Source organism: Lithobates pipiens, unplaced genomic scaffold (genome assembly GCF_037356315.1).
Source record: "Lithobates pipiens isolate NorthernLeopardFrog02 unplaced genomic scaffold, aLitPip1_a1.2 Scaffold_16, whole genome shotgun sequence".
In the NCBI taxonomy this organism is placed as follows: Eukaryota; Metazoa; Chordata; class Amphibia; order Anura; family Ranidae; genus Lithobates; species Lithobates pipiens.
This window is the reverse complement of record NW_027507748.1, coordinates 141,043,970-141,061,858: the sequence shown is the minus strand read 5'-3', so window position 1 is coordinate 141,061,858 and position 17,889 is coordinate 141,043,970. Positions and strand designations below refer to the sequence as shown.

The 17,889-nt window shown below is 42.0% G+C and overlaps 1 protein-coding gene across 2 annotated transcripts in view; it reads right to left on the bottom strand.

The window, feature by feature from the left end:
- The window catches only part of LRWD1 (leucine rich repeats and WD repeat domain containing 1), a 35,532-nt gene that overhangs the window by 6,711 nt on the left and 10,932 nt on the right, over window positions 1-17,889 (bottom strand). For both annotated transcript variants that reach the window (XM_077480535.1, XM_077480534.1), the window contains exons 7-13: window positions 17,465-17,809; window positions 16,159-16,285; window positions 15,058-15,143; window positions 13,203-13,410; window positions 12,298-12,370; window positions 7,798-7,938; window positions 3,465-3,568 (exon numbers count right to left, since the gene is read on the bottom strand). In XM_077480535.1, coding sequence (XP_077336661.1) covers window positions 3,465-3,568; window positions 7,798-7,938; window positions 12,298-12,370; window positions 13,203-13,410; window positions 15,058-15,143; window positions 16,159-16,285; window positions 17,465-17,809 — 1,084 coding nt within the window. The remainder of the gene's footprint in view (window positions 1-3,464; window positions 3,569-7,797; window positions 7,939-12,297; window positions 12,371-13,202; window positions 13,411-15,057; window positions 15,144-16,158; window positions 16,286-17,464; window positions 17,810-17,889) is intronic.

The following is a 17,889-nucleotide window of genomic DNA, read 5'->3' as shown; positions in this document are numbered from 1 at the left end:
GCGGCTGTACTGCCACTATGATTGTTCTTACTTTGTACAGAATTAGCGGCGTAAAAAATATCCCCACTCTAAGTCCATGATGTCATATGATGTACCTTGGGCAGGAAGCAAAGCTTTACCCCCTTCATGACCTGGCCATTTTTTGCCATACGGCACTGCGTTACTTTAACTTATAATTGCTCGAGCGAGCAACACTGTACCCAAATAACATGCATGTCATTCTCCCCCCCCCCCCCCCCCCACAAATGGAGCTTTCGTTTGGTGATATTTGATAATCACTTTATTTTTTATATAAAAAAAATGCAAACACACCACACACATTTCTTCATAAATTAAGCCAATATATATTTTGCTACTTTGTTTTTTATACCAAAAACACCCCAAAAAGCATATATTGGAGTAGTTTATGCAAACATAGCGTCTACAAACTATAAGATACATTTGTATATTTTTTTTCAATAATAGTAATGACGACGATCGGCGATTTACAGTGGGACTGAGATATTGCGGCGGATTATCACGGACTCTGACACAGTGCGGGAACCAGTGACACCAACAGTGATCAGTGCTAAAAATATGCACTGTCACTGTACTAATGACACTGGCTGGGAAGGATTTAAACATCTAGGACAATCAAAGGGTTAAATTTGTGCCTAGCCAGTGTTTTTGTGTATATAGTGTGGTGCTTTCACTAGGGGAAGAGATCGACTCTAGCCTAGAGACACACACACACACACACACACACACACACTGCCTTGCGAAAGTATTCGGCCCCCTTGAACTTTTCAACCTTTTGCCACATTTCAGGCTTCAAACATAAAGATATAACATTTTTATTTTTTGTAAAGAATCACCAACAAGTGGGACACAATTGTGAAGTGGAACGAAATCTATTGGATTTTTGAAACTTTTTTAACTAATAAAAAAATGAAAAGTGGGGCGTGAAAAATTATTCGGCCCCCTTGCGTTAATACTTTGTAGAGCCACCTTTTGCTGCGATTACAGCTGCAAGTCGCTTGGCGTATGTCTCTATCAGTTTTGCACATCGAGAGACTGAAATTCTTGCCCATTCTTCCTTGCAAAACAGCTCGAGCTCAGTGAGGTTGGATGGAGAGCGTTTGTGAACAGCAGTTTTCAGCTCTTTCCACAGATTCTCGATTGGATTCAGGTCTGGACTTTGACTTGTCCATTCTAACACCTGGATACGTTTATTTGTGAACCATTCCTTTGTAGATTTTGCTGTATGTTTGGGATCATTGTCTTGTTGGAAGATAAATCTCCGTCCCAGTTTCAGGTCTTTTGCAGACTCCAACAGGTTTTCATCCAGAATGGTCCTGTATTTGGCTGCATCCATCTTCCCCTCAATTTTAACCATCTTCCCTGTCCCTGCTGAAGAAAAGCAGGCCCAAACCATGATGCTGCCACCACCATGTTTGACAGTGGGGATGGTGTGTTGAGGGTGATGAGCTGTGTTGCTTTTACGCCAAACATATCGTTTTGCATTGTGGGCAAAAAGTTCGATTTTGGTTTCATCTGACCAGAGCACCTTCTTCCACATGTTTGGTGTGTCTCCCAGGTGGCTTGTGGCAAACTTTAGACAAGACTTTTTATGGATATCTTTGAGAAATGGCTTTCTTCTTGCCACTCTTCCATAAAGGCCAGATTTGTGCAGTGTACGACTGATTGTTGTCCTATGGACAGACTCTCCCACCTCAGCTGTAGTTCTCTGCAGTTCATCCAGAGTGATCATGGGCCTCTTGGCTGCATCTCTGATCAGTCTTCTCCTTGTCTGAGCTGAAAGTTTAGAGGGACGGCCAGGCCTTGGTAGATTTGCAGTGGTCTGATACTCCTTCCGTTTCAAAATGATCGCTTGCACAGTGCTCCTTGGGATGTTTAAAGCTTGGGAAATCTTTTTGTATCCAAATCCGGCTTTAAACTTCTCCACAACAGTATTACAGACCTGCCTGGTGTGTTCCTTGGTCTTCATGATGCTCTCTGCACTTTCAACAGAACCCTGAGACTATCACAGAGCAGGTGCATTTATACAGAGACTTGATTACACACAGGTGGATTCTATTTATCACCATCAGTCATTTAGGACAACATTGGATCATTCAGAGATCCTCGCTGAACTTCTGGAGTTTGCTGCACTGAAAGTAAAGGGGCCGAATAATTTTGCACGCACCACTTTTCAGTTTTTTATTTGCTAAAAATTATCCAATAGATTTCGTTCCACTTCACAATTGTGTCCAAATGTTGGTGATTCTTCACAAAAAATTAAAATTTTAAAGCCTGAAATGTGGCAAAAGGTTGAAAAGTTCAAGGGGGCCGAATACTTTCGCAAGACACTGTATATATACGCAGTATACAGGGCTCAAAATTTAAAGTCCTCAGCTTCTAGCCAGGCCTTACGAGTTACTCGCCACCCGTTGCCCCACCCAACCTCTACCCGTGATCCCGCCCCTAAACACTCTCTCATAAATGAAGTCATGAAATTACACTTAATGTTTTATGCAAAAGTTACACAAATAAATATTAACAACTTTATCAGTGCCCATTAGAGCGACCTAATCAATGCAGCCTCAACAGTGTCCATCAATACAGCCCCAATGCAATGGAATTGGAGGCATAGGTATGTTGGGTCAGGTATTGGTGCACACTGAGGGCGGACCAAGAGGGTTTGAGCCTGCCCACATAGGACTGCCTTGAGACATGCATTGCCCCTCTCCTTAGATGTGCAGCAGGAGGGATGTGGAGAGGGGCGATCCCAGGCAGCTGACTGCTCCTATTAAATTGCCTGTGCTGCAAGCCTGTGCAAGGGGCAGGGATGTGCGGCAGAAGGGAGGTGGAAAGGGGCAGTCCCAGGCGGCTGACAGCTCCTACTTAAATGGCCACACTGTGAGCCTGTGCGTGGTGGGGTGGGGCACTGGCTATACAACATTCCTGGGACAGCACAGCCCTGTCGACACTCGCATATTTCCACTCACCAAATGCAGGTCGAGTGGAAATTGAGGGTTGATAGAGAGAAAATCATAATATATATATATATATATATATATATATATATATATATATATATATATATATATATATATATATATATATATATATATATATATATATATATATACACACACACACACACACACACACACACACACACACACACCCCTGCCGCAGTAAAATTGCTATAGGGCGCTCAGCAAGTAGTTACAGAACAAACCTAACTTTCGATTGATCATGTTATGCTGTAAAAATAATTTGCATTGCTCTGCCTACTATCCTAAAATGAGGACAAATCTCACAATGTCTGATGTCTGAGACATGCAAATACCTTTACGTTCTAAGAAGACTCTACTGTGCAAAAACAAGGTATGGCCTCTCTGGAACCAGTTAAAGCTAAACAAACATAATTGCAGCTAAATACATTAATACAATTTAATAAAAATGTACTACAAACTCACCAATTAGATCATCATTCAGAAATGCCAGTCCATCTATAGTATGATAATCATGGTCATCTGATTTTTTCTTGTATATCGGAAAACTGAATTCTGCATGATAGGAACTGAATAAAGGCAATAATAAATATTAAGTGAACAAAATATGGGGATAATTTTATGGCATTTTTATTAATAAATTTTTTTCTTTTACTAGTAATGGCAGCGATCAATGATTTTTATCATGATTGCGACATTATGGTGGACACATCGGACACTTTTGGTGCTATTTTGGGACCATTCACTTTTAAACACTGATCAGTGTGATTAAAAATGCATTGGCAGTGAAGGGGTTAACCACTAGGGGGTGCTGCAGGGATTGTGTCCTAGGGATGTGTTCTAACTGTGGGGGGAGGGGCTGTGTGTGACATGACACTAATCACCGCTCCCAATTACAGGGTGCTGTGATCAGTATCAGGGGCACTAGTCAAAACGGGGAGATGCTTGTTTACATCAGCATTTCCCCATTCTTCCTCTCCATGAGACGATCACGGGTATCCCCATGGACATCGAATCTGCAGGACCCACGGTCGGACTCATGGAGCTTGCGACAGGTGGGCACGCGCACCTGCTATTCAGACCTTGCGAGATCATGTAAAATAACGGGATTTTGCGCAGCGGAGCCAACCTGCCACAGTAAAACGGCGGCTGGTCCGCAAGCAGTTAAAGTGGATGTAAACCCTCACATATACCCAGTGTGAACAGCCTCAGATGATACACAGATGAAGCAAATCTTCCTACATAAGTTTTGCTTGTATATCTGCTGTCTTCATCTGTATATATCCTTTAGAAAATGATCTTCCTGTTAAAGTTTTGCTCTTTCTGGTAAGCACTGGGAGTGGATTATTGGCATACAGATAAAACAGCTGACTGGAGGAAAGGCACACTCCCCCTCTCCACATTGGCAAAGGAAGAAAGGAATGTGCAGAGATCTGCTCTAAGCCCTTGTACACACGGTCGGACATTCCGACAACCAAATCCGTCAGATTTTGTCTGACAGATTTTGTCCGAAACTGTTGCATACAACACGGTCGGACAAAGTTGTCGGAAAATCCGATCGTTCAGAACGTGGTGACATTATTTCGTTACGACGGGACTACGTTCAGGCTAGTAGCCAATAGCTTTGGTCTAGGAATTTGATTTGAGCATGCGTGGCACTTTGTCCGATCGGAATTCTCTACACATGATCGGACAAGGTCCGATCAGATCATGTTGTCGGAAAATTTTATAGCCAAGCTGGAAAACTTGGTCTGTCGGATATTCTGACGGAAACAGTCCGATGGAGCCCACACACGGTCGGATTATCCGACAACACGGTCCGATCGGACATTCCAACGGAAAATGTCCAACCGCGTGTACAAGGGCTTAGATAGCAGTCAGCCTGCCAATCTATTTATAGCAACCTCTCCAGACACACAATTCTAACTCCTGTCTTGGAGAACATGTGAAAAGTTATTAGGCTGATAACAGAGCTACGGAGCAAGAGACGGCTACGGGGACATAGTGCTTTGAAGAAGGATAAGAAAATATATAGGTGTCCAGTTCAAATTTCATGAATCGGGTTTACATCTATGTTAAAGAAGATCTATCATAATTTGTTGTTAAATTCCACCCCCTATGCAACTCCAACAACAGCTTTAAAGGGGGACAACTTTGATTAAATACTAAAACGAGTCACGGTAATGGACTGAGCTTCGCGTACCGCCCCACCTCTCGGATCAGAGCCACTTGTTCTTCCGGCTCCTTCCCCCGCTGCATGGAGTGCAATACAGGACGCCAGCCCAGCGTCACCCGGGGTTTTGTTACAGCGCATCTGGAACCTTTTATCTGATCTGTCCTTTGAGACAGTGTTACCTCATCCCTGGCCATTTAACCCTTACCATCCCAAGGAGGACGGCACCCCTCCATCAGTATGTCGCCAAGGGATCTGTAGTATGGAGTAAGGAGTCCCTCATGCCCTGACTGAGAGCCAGCAGATTTAAAGCCGAGAGTTAACCCCTTGTTTCCAGAGGAAAGGCGGTACGGTGTTTTATTAATTTTGCTTTATTTCCACAATAAAATTTTATTTGACTGAACAACAAGTGCTTTCCACATTTTCACGTTGGACATTGATAAACTTGTTCCTGGGCATCTTTTGATTAAATGAACTTATTTTAATTCATTTTCGTCTGGTTCCATTGAGCGACAATTTTAGTATTCAATTCATGCCAACCTCTCTCCAGAAGTTTTCAGCTGCACTGGACTCTAGATGAAGTCACACCTTTGATTTTGACAGGATAATATTTCAGATATGACTGTACATTTTAGCACTGAAGTTATATGTTGTTGATTTTTGGGGACAACTTTGATGCCTGCCTAGTGCCTCACAACTGCTCTCCTAAAAGTCCTTCATGTTCTGCCCGTCCTCTACATACATGCATGTCATAATCTCTAATCCCTTCAAAAGAAACCCTGCCAACAACCTGTTGATGGGCTTTCCATTGAAGGGTATAGAGTTTACACATGCATGGTTCGTAGAATAATACGAATTTGGAAGGTTTATAGGCTGCGCAATGCTGGACAGTGTTCATATTGATGATCTTGGGAGGAGCAAGTTACAAGTATTTATTTATTATAGGTACTTACAGTATATAGCACCAACAATTTATGCTGCGCTTCATAAATATTATACATACACATAAGTCCTTGCACTCAAGGAGCTTACCATCCAAGGTCCCTAACTCACAATCATACATACTGTTAAAATATTAATTAACTCAAAAACTTCTAAGTGATAAAAGTTTCTGAAAATATATGCAAGTTATATGTACGGTAATAAGTGATGGTTTCTAAAGGTCACAGAACAACAGATCGTATAGGGAGGAGTGGTTTTGCTGAGTAGGTATTTCTATTTTTGAGTTACAATGGGTGGAGTTATGCTACTTAGGTATATATGCAAATGTGGGAGTTATTAGGATATGCTGACATAACATCATGAAAAGTATAAGAAGGGAATAAGATTAAGAGAGGATTGGTGGAAAGAGAAAGAACTCTACACTTTGGAGAATGTAGATCAGATGACCCTTTCCTCCTTCTGAGGCCATCACCATGCCATATGTTACCAGATGTCAATCTTGTCTTTGCTTATCTTTCTGAACAATAAACCAACTATTGAACAGATGAAGGATTCTTCAATTTCTACTCCTGAAAGTACGTTTGAAATGCCTTGGAGGAAGACATGCATATCTCCGCTACACACCCTTTAGGAGAAGGGATACCGATTCACATATTACACAAAGACTTTGCTATTCATTAAGAAACGCCCCTGTGAGTATAGTAGAATATTAGAGTATTATGTATTTTACTAAGAGTAGAGCTTTTTACTCTCTACTCCATTTCTTACACATACACATAATAGGGCCAATTTAGATAGAAGCCAGTTAAAGAGGAAGTAAACCCTGATGAGTTTACTTCCTCTTTTTTTTCCTGCAAAGGTAAAGCATAATGGACTACTATGCATCGCATAGTAGCCCATTATGTGTCACTTACCTGACACAGGAGCCAGCGAAGTCGCCGCTGTCCCCTGTAGTCCGCCGCATCCATCTTGCTTGTGGCGTCTCGCAGCTCCGCCGAATGACAGCGGTGAAGCCGCGATGACGTCACTCCCGCGCATGCGCACGGGAGTGGCGTCTCGCAGCTCCGCCGCTGTCATTCGGCAAAGCCGCGATGACGTCACTCCCGCGCATGCGCACGGGAGTCGACAAATGCGGCAGCTCCATTCTTGGAACTGCCGCGTTTAGTGCGCCTGCGCGCCCCTGTCTACGGCGCATGCGCCGTAGACAGCGGTGCCCGTTTTCGGGCAAATATCTCCTAAACCATATAGGTTTAGGAGATATTTCTTGGACCTACAGGTAAGCCTTAATCTAGGCTTACCTGTAGGTCAAAGTGGTTTGTAAGGGTTTACTTCCTCTTTAACTTACCAGCATGTCTTTGGCGTGTGGTAAGAAACCGGGAGTACCCAGGGGAAACCCACATAGGCACAATGTGAACATGCAAACTCTAGGCAGGCAGTGCCATGATTTCGTTTTGAACCAACAGCCCTAAGGCTGGCAGGGTACTGGCCAGCCCAAGTATTAACTATTTGCAAAATTCCTGGGGTCCAGAATATGAATGATTACTAAAATGATTGTGTACAGTGAAATGGGAGGGGGAATGGAGGAGGGAGAAAAAAGTGAAAATGGCCAAGTGCACACATCTTTCTTTCAGGCATAAACAACCCCAACTTTTCAGGCAGAGTACATGTTCACTAAATAATTACCATCTTCCTTTTTGATTGTTCAGCGTTATATCCCACACATAGCAACCATCATCACAACCTGCCAGCAAATATTGATCCACGGAGGAAGGTACCAGACAGAGCTGCAGAGGAGTGGATGGAGTGTCCAGTGTCAGCAACTGGCTGCAAAACAATAGTGACAGTAGGTGAGAAACTTTAGGACTACCAGACATTAGCCTGTATTACCAGAGCTTGACATATGACCAATATAAAAAGGAACATATGTAATTTGCAGTTAAAGCATGTATATGTGTATTTATTTTAGTATAGTAAATATGAAATATAATGCACTTTTGCCCATAGCAGTGAGGGAATCCTTCATCGTGCAATTTATTTTGTTGTGTTTATTTGGGAAACAAATACTGTATACAATACATACAATATAGTAAAAAAAAAAACAGTTTAAAAACTTAATAGAAATGTACTCTTTAAAAGATACTCAGGATAAACAGCTAATTACACAATTGCCTATAGGGGAGCAGTGTTACCTGCCAAGAGTTTTTACTTCTGTTCATCCATACCCAATATTTACACAGCTCTACTACAGAGCACCCCAGCCTGTAATTAGACAGTGAAGGAGCAGCAACAGACTAAGGCCGCGTACACACGCGCGGACTGTTGGCCCAACTTTGTCCGTCCAACAGTTTGAGCGAACAGTCCGCTCAAACTTAGCATGGACGGACATGGCCACACACGACGAACGAACAGTTTGCTGAAACCGTGCGCGATGACGTGAACGGCACGTACGACGGGACGCAAAATACGACGTCCTATACACTGCATTATAACTTTCGGCTTGAAAATCCTTTCTGAGCATGCGCGGAACTTTGTTTGACGAACAAGCCTACACACGGGCGGACTGTTCGTTGAAACAAGGTTTCAGCGGACAGTTTTTCGGAATTTCCGTAAAACCTTGTCCGTCCAACTGTCCGCTGAAACTGTCGGCTGAAAGCCCACACACGAGCGGACTGTCCGCCCAAACACTGTTCAGCGGACAAGGTTGGGCCAACAGTCCGCGCGTGTGTACGCGGCCTCACAAGATCATCTACTGCTCACTCCTCCTCAGCAGGTTCCATGTCAGAACATGATGTAAATACAAGACACCCGACTGGCCCAGAGTAATGCTTCTCCCGTTGTGCAGGTGAATACATGAGGATGAGGATCAAGTCATATTCAGATATTTATATTAAACTGCATTAAAAATAGATTTAATGATTTTTTTAAATAGATAATGTATTTTTTTACGTGTGCATTTTAAGAACTGCCTGAAGTTCAGCTTTGAAATCGAAAAGAAGAAAATGACTAAACACCAAAATTAAAGTGAATGTAAACCGTCACATGTACCTAGAGAAGTGAACAGCCTCAGATGATACACAGATGAAACAAATCTGCCTAAATAAGATTTACTTGTATATCTGCAGTCTTCACCTTTATATACAGTATAGAAAGTGCACATACTGTTAGAATTTTCTCTTCCTGATTCACCTGTGGGTATAGATTCTTGCCATACACTGTGAGACAGTTGATAGGAGGAAAGGCACACACCCCCTCTCCACATAGGTAGATACTTTCAGAGCTGTGCTGTGAATAGACTAGCTATCTGCTAATCTATTTATAGCACCCACCTAGACACAAAATTCAGCCTGGTTTTATCACAATTGACAGAACTTGTCAGAAGTTATCATGCTGATAACAGAAGAACCGAGCAGGAGAAAGCCACAGGACGTAGTGCTTTGAAGGGAGATAATATCTGCATTGTTTTCTTATTATTAATAATAATAATAATTATTATTAGAATTCAGGACTTATATAGCGCCAACAGTTTGCGCAGCACTTTACAATGTAGGAAGAAACTACACCAACAGTACAATTCAAAACAAGAGGGTTAGAGGAGCCCTGCACCTGGGAGCTTACAATCTAAGAAGGAGGGGCTAGTGAAACAAAAAAAAGGTAGGGACTGTGAGGGATGAACTGATGAGGGGAGTAGAAGGTTGTTAGCTGGATGCAGGATAGACTACCCTGAAGAGATGAGTTTTCATGGATCACCTAAAAGTGGACAGAGTAGAAGATAGCCAGACAGAATGGGGTAGCGAGTTCCAGAGGATGGGAGAGGCTCTGGAGAAGTCATGGAGGTGAGCAAGGGAGCAAGAGAGCAGAAGGTCTTGGGAGGAGCGGAGAGGACGGTTTGGGTGATATTTGGAGATAAGATTGGCGATGTAGCTCAGGGCAAAATTGTGAATGGCTGTGTATGTTATTGTTAGTGTTTTGAATTTTATTTGTTGGGCAATGGAAAGCTAGGGGAGGGATTGGCAGAGAGGCATGGCAGACACTGAATGGTTTGCAAGGTGTGAGAAGTCTGGCAGTGGCTTTTATGATAGACTGAAGAGGGGGTAGCCTATGGAGAGGTAGGCCAACGAGGAGGGAGTTACAATAGTCAAGCCGAGGGATAACAAGGGAGTGAATAATTGCTTAGTGGTCTCAATGGTTAGAAAGGGACATGTTTTGGAGATGTTTCGGAGGTGAAGTCTGGATGATTTGGACAGTGATTGGATTTTGGGGCTGAAAGGACAGGTCAGAGTCTAGGATTAGACCTAGTACCTTGGCACGAGGGAAGAGACTGATGGTTATACTATTGATCTTGATGGCGAAGTCCGGGGGAGGGGCACGGGCTGGAGGAAAAATTCTGAGCTCAGTTTTAGAATGATTGAGTTTGAGGCAGTGGTGCGACATCCATGAAGATACGTCAGTAAGTAATGCAATAAGAGACTGAAGGAGTGAGGTGAGGAGTAGAGAGATAGATTTGTGTGTTGTCAGCATAGAGGTGGTACTGGAAGCCATGGGAGTAGGTGTAAATGGAGAAAAGAAGGGGTCCGAGGACAGAACCTTACCCCTACAGAAAGAGGAAGTGGAGAGGAGGAAAAACAGTTACAGGTCACACTAAAGGAGTGCTGTGATAGGTAGGAGGAGAGCCAAGAGAGTTTTTTTTTTTGAGGAGTAGGGGGATGGTCAACAGTATCAAAGGCTGCAGAGAGGTCGAGTAGTACAAGAATGGAGTAGTGGAGATTGGTTTTAGCAGTTAGTAGGTAATTAGTGAGTTTCAGTGGAGTATAGCAAGCAGAAGCCATACTGTAAGGGGTCAAGAAGGTTGTTGTAAGTGAGGTAGGAGCTAAGACGGCTGTAGACTTAGCGCTCTAAAAGTTTTGACGCAAACGAAAGCAAGGAGGTGGTCTTAAGTTGAGGGCTTTTTAAGCATGGGGGTGATCAGGGCATGTTTTAGAGGGGAGGGAAAGGTGACATTAGAGAGGGAGCGATTGAAGATGTGAGTGAGGGAGTATAAGATAGAAGAGAGTGAGTTTAGTAGATGTGAGGGAACAGGATCCGGTGGACAGGTGGTAAGGCGGGCTCTTCTTTTCTCTTCTGAGAAAACTTTAGAGACCTCTTTGGTAACAGCCAGGTCACAAGAGGAGAGTGTCGAGAGTGGATTAGTACAGGGTATGTTAAGTGGGTTAGATGTCTGTGCAGTGGAGATGTCCCCACGAACTGTCAATCATTCAAACAAGATTGATGCAATCTCGTGAGCAGTGAGTGAGTTACTGGGTGAAGTTGGTGGTGAAGAAAGTGGAGGAGAGACGATGAGGATTGAAGGACAGAGTATTATTGAGGGTGACAAAGTAAGTTTGTTTGGCAGCATGGAGGGAGCAATTGTATTTTAAGAAGGCAGATTTATATTGGGTGAAAGCATGCTGGGAGTTGGTTTTACGCCACACTCGCTCCAGTGCTCGGCTATGTCTCTTAAGGTTTCTCGTGTTGTCGGTCATATATGTGCCCAGCTCAAATTGCTTATAATCAGGTTTACATCCACTTTAAGACTACTTTTCTAGTAACAGGAGAGCAGCTAATTTACAGTTCTATACTTGACACCCTATAAACGTTTGCGCATGTGCCCATATGTTCTACATACAAAACACTAAACTATTTCATTGCTTCATATGATCTGTAACATTCTGGGATGAAGTATTGGTCACAAACATGTACACATTTCCCAAGAGGTAGAGGCTTAAAAAATAATGTTTAAAGTGTAATTTCACCTTTTCACAAAAAATGAAAAAGGTGAACTAACGCCACAGACCCTCACCACCCCCCTGGTCCTGGCTGCATCACGTGGATGATTAGTTTTCACTGCACATGCAGCTGGTGCAGCAGTCCAAGGATTTGAAAGCTCAAATCTTCTTCCCTTTCTTTCCTTCAGGACGTGAAGTCAGATCAGAGCTATTTTCATTGGTCAAAGCAGTCACATGCCAGCACGTGGCCAATAAGAATCACTCTGGTAGGAGACTGAAGCTTTCAAACCCCTACCTCAGGAAATTCAAACTTTATTGTAAAATTCACAAAAATAAGTGGCTCTTTTTTTTATTTTATTTTTATTTTAGATCACAGCAGTGCCACAACAGTTAAAAATAGGGGACGACTTGTGTAGCTTACCTTGCTCTAAAGTTGTACTCATAGTCTGGAACCCCTATATCCCATAATACGATTCTCTTGTCATAGGATCCAGCTTTCATTAAAAAAATAAAAACACAACATTATACATTTAGATTATTTAATTATAATTTTGCAGATTATTATAAGACCTAATCAGTTGGCCTAAAAAATATATATATTTTTTTTTTAACAAAAAACCCTAGTAACCAAATACATTAGAGTTTCCCTTTAGAACTATGAAATTTCATAACCAGTAGTCTTGCTGGGGAAGTTATGATCAGATGAGCACAGTGAACCAGACTTGGCCTACAGTGCCTAAAGTAACAAACGCGCTGAAGTACAGACAACTAATGGTGCCTTTAAATCAATCCCTGTGGAGCTCTGACCTCTGTAATTTAGTTGCCATATGCTAAAACCTCAGTAGATAGTAGAGCAGGGTTGCCAACCTCCCGCTGCCTTTTTTACTGACAAAGCATGGAAAATTTACTGGCGGAGCAAATTTTTTTACTTGCAACCTGAGAAATTACAGAACTCCTATTGAAAACTAACACAGTGAATATTTAAACAGTATAAACATGATATGAAAACACTGATAATACCTATAAGAAAGTAATTTGCTTGATTTACACTTAAAAAGTCAAAACAGCATGAAATTATCAGCCCCTGATATGTATTGGCAGTTGTAAATAAATAAATAAAAATCACACATTTTTACAAACTGTCAGTAAATGTACTTGCGGTTGGCAACCCTGTAGTAGAGGCTCTAACATTTCAATGACAGGGGGGTAGGTAAAGCAAGTGCTAAATATGTTTTACATTAGGAACAGCGTTCGCATATTGATAAAAATTTAATGCAAAGGCTTAATTTCCATGTAGATATGATTTTCCAGTTTAGAAGCACTTACTGAAGAGAAATGTGTCATGTGCTGGGCTGAAACACATGATTGAGATGGCTTTTTTATGAGCTTTTATTTCTCCATAGCACATGTTAACTTTGGGATGCATCAGTCTGACTACTCCATATCTTCCACCAGCTGCCAAGACATTGACTTTTCTCTTGTGTCCCTCGCTGCTTATCATAGTTAGAGTCGTCCAGGCCAGTGCAAAGAATTCCTAAAATGGGAGGTTTTTAAAATCACCAAAAGTGGAAGAAAAATGTACGACCATTAAATCCTATGGAGCTCTAAAACACTAGTCAGTTGCAGGTCAGTTGCATTTTTAAAAGTCCTGAATGCTGCATTTTGGGCTCATACAAAAAGTCACATGTTTGGAAATGTGACAGGAACACAGTAAAAATGCGACAAAAACACATATGAATATATCTCAGCTGTTGTTGGCGCCCACTCCTCAGCCGCCGCTGACCTAGACAGGGGAGCTGTCTACTGTAGTGACTGTAGCGAGCTGAAATAGGTAAGCATAGGTAGAGGAGGGGGGAGTAGACATTTTTAAGGTTAGTGTTAGGCAGAAATTCTACTTTAATACTTTCATTGACCCAGAACAACACAGATCATCCAAGTGAGAACTTATAACCTGTATACAACTTTGCATCAGTGATTCAGAAATTACTGAAGTACCTGGATCAGCATGACAGCCAGGGATCTTGATATTGTACTTCTCAAAAAAGAAAAGCAATATCAGCCTCCCTACTTCCTCAATAAATGTTGTGTTATTAAGTTTTTAATTTGAGGATGAAAAGGAACTTTTCTGTGATTTTTGTAAATATCTCTATATTTTAACAAATCATATATTGAAAGTAAGCAGCTCTCCATAGACACTTAGGGGAATAGATAACACAATTTAACCTTTTGCTGGCTTTAAAATCGAAGTATGGAATTTAAAACAAAAGAAAACCTACATATGCACCTATGTGGCTAAAGCTTTGGTCCAATGCTGCAGGTGTCCCCCGGTGGATCAAAGACCGAGAGCTGATCGCTTAGTTCTCATTGAGAGTGATGATTGTAAGTTACAGATTCTCTGCTCTGTCCCTCCAGCACACACTGGAGCACCGAGCTATGGAGGGGCAGGAGCAGTTGACTCAGGCTTCCAGTGGTGCACTAAGAGGTTGAGCCAGCTGCCGATCAGACATCTGGGCAGATCCTAACAATATTGTTGGGATGCCTGCAGAGCCTGAACCGGCTCTGTGACATAAGCCACTGTCGGCTTAATCGAGGTCAGAGAAGTGCAGAACTTCTGCACCCAGAGTGCACTCCTGTGAACCAGGAGAAACGTACTGCCAAAACGGTTTGGTCATACTTCTCCTTTAATGCCCACATATCTCTAGTTCCCACCTGCTAAGTACAAACAACTTCGATTTTCAGTGTGACTTCTTTGATTCAGATCATACCTCAAATTGCAAAAGTTAAAAACACCCGGGGAAGGATCCTAATTTAAAAAAACGTGATAGTTATTTTCAACCAAGCACTGAGTCTTCTCTTTGTTGAAGGCCAGGCTTCCCCCAGACATGCTCATAAGTTTTTATGCTGCAAGCCAATATTTGGTAGGCCGTGCCACACTGTTATCAAAGGATGTAGTCAGCCCAGCTTGGGATGGAGCCTGCACGTCTGCCCCCATAGAGGAGGGAGAATAGAGATCACTGGTGGAGGACCCAAAAAAAGAGTAGGTTCTGGGCCACTCTCTGCAATTCTATTTCACAGAGCAGATAAGTATTACATGCTTATTATTTTTATTTTTTTTATTGACTTTAATGTTGTATCTAAAAAGGTTAGTTACTTGTGGTAAGAAATCCTGGCTCACACTTACCTCGCCTGGAACTTTGTACTTCTTTAGAACCTTTCCAGTCTCACAGTCGCTAACACAAACTGACTCTCCACCACATGTTGCAATAACTGAAAGGGTAGAGAATTCATCACATATCAGCTTTGTAAAGTGAAACACCAGTTACAAAAGGTGTACTACCATGAAAAATATTGTATTCTACTATACGAGATTACTACATGTAATGCTAATATTTAGTATATGAATTGCTTTTATTTTTCTCCACATTTCCATGAAGGCCAAGCTCACCAGCAAAAAGTGACAAAAATAAGTATTGGGACACTTTAGAACACCGCCAGTGGTGTTTATAACAGTTACCTTTTATTCTTATGATTATGCCAAATGTTTAAATCTTTTTTTTTTTGGTTTCCTAAAAGAAGCATATATTGCTGCAACTGACTAATAAACTATTACCTCTGGCAGATTACGGCCAAATTTACGGCTGTAAACTGAACTGAAGTGTAAACTGATGTAAAGGGAATCTGTATTAATCAGGTTTTCCTAGCAAGAAATGTGACTGAAATGATGACAGCCATGTGAAAGGTCCCTTATGGTTACTCCAAATCCCTGTAGCTTGGTCTGCATCTGAAGAAAAATACACATTTTGACAAAACGAACAAAAACGGACACAAAAATTGAGAAGCAATGCTCTTCTGGTTTTTTGTTTAGGGTTCATCCTAAGAGCATGGCTTATACCCTGAGATCTGTGCCCCCCCATCAAATATTCAAAGAAACAAAGAAAGTACAATTGAAAAAAGGAATCAGCTGAATACTATCATTTTTTTAGAATATAATATTTTGGTTGACCGTGCTTTAAGCCTCATGCGGAAGTACCATTGGGGCTGTAGGATATATCTACCCACAGAAAACAATTACAGGCTGCAGCTGTGCATGGGGTGGGTATATGCTGGTACTTGTATACTCACATGCACAGATGTACTCCCATCGACGCAGACTGTCTGTGCGTGTTCTTGTGTACGGCCACATTCTGCAATTGATTTCTATAGGTAGCTGTATGTATTCTACAACCCCAGGCACCCATGTGCCATGAGGCCTCAAAACTTTACAGCCACATTTCTGCCTTACCTTTACTTGACAGAGAATCCAGAGCAGGCTCAAAAGCACAGGACCACAGCTGGGTGCGGAAATCATCGCTGTTGTTATTTTTACTGTGGCACTGAAGAAAATGAAGTGGCTCCACATCAAATCCTTTCTGAGAAAAGGGATATACAAAAGCCAATGAGCCGACATATTACACAATGTTGTTATACACATGCCAGCCGAGTGTAAAAGACTCCTTTAGAAAGATGAACCAATAACTACGCATGTAGAGGTGAACATTGCATAGAAATGAATTACAAAACATACTACAAAGACTTGATCAATACACAGGAGTTTATTTATTTTTTAGTACCAGTTCCTTCAATTGGAGAAATTTGATACTGTACATCAGAGTAGTTGGACAAGACATTTATTGTTCAGTCTATGCTTGTACACTTTCCATGACTCAAACGAAAAATAAATATTTTGTCTATTGTTGTCAACCAAATATCCCTATTGAAACACTTCCGCTCACTTCCTTTTTAGGTGAAAACAAACATTTTGATCACTTTCAGCCTTAGTGTTAATAGAGAGGAGCAATCTCCCTAGCAGGGACACAAAAACAACTTGACAGGGAATCTCGCCTCCCCACCTTTACAGCAGATTTAAGCCTCACAAATGATCGATGCGGCAATGGGGGCAGTTACAAGCACGGATCTCCCTGTATAGCTTTTCTGACAGCCGCTTCTCCTCCTTTCCCTCCCGGGAGATCATTACTTGTAACTGCCCCCACCGCTGCACCAATCAGCCTGTGTCCTCCCCGGCTCTCCGGGTCCCCCCCCCTCTTCCTGGATCTGTCAGGATGGAGAGCAGAGGAAGAAGCTGGTAAATCTGTCATCTGCCGACTCTTTCCTTTTCCGAATGCACAGAGTGAGTGATCACTGACCCTGTCCATTCATGACCGAGCATTGTAAACTGTGTTTACGACGCTTCAGTTTATGAATGAACAGGAGCCGCTGTCTCCTGTCCATTCATCTTCAGTTCAGCTGAGGCTGCTGAGAAAGGGACTGGGAAATACGTGTCCTCATTTCCTTTTCCCTGTCTCAAAGGGGAGATGTCAGGGGGAATCTCACCAAAAACCAAAATTACAAAGTTTCATTTAGTGCAGAGTCTAGCCAACATGGATTTCATAGTGGATGAGGGCTGAAAATGAAGTCCAGAAACCCATACAGGTGTCTTCCAAAACAAGGAACTGATATGCAGAGTCAGCCATCATAATAGCTTCATCCCAATCTGAAAGTGACAGGTACTCTGTTCCTTACAGAGACGCGATAAAAAATCCAGCACTTACTTTTTTTAGTTCCCTCTTCTGTCTCCCATTGTCTACTGATCTCTTCTCATCGGGTCCTTTTTGTGATGGTGTGCTCCTTAGATTGACTTTTTGAGGTGTCGACGAGCCACGCTTAGCAGGTTCCTTAACGGGTGTAACGTTTGGTTTATTCTTAAATGGAGAAAGTGCAATATTTGGTTTATTTCTGGATGGTGAAGATCTGTGTGGGCTTTCCGGATGTTTAGATGACCTTCTAGGTGTTAAAGCAAGTGAGAGCACATCATTTGTCCGGAGGCGCTTTGTAGGAGTTCCTACTGCAAGGTCTAATTCACCAGTACGCTTTTTCTTACCAGGAGTTATCGGGATCTTTAGAAAACAAAACACAAAATTTCAATCAGAATTAAAAAGGGAATGTATAGTATTTTAAACTTCAATTAAAAAATAAA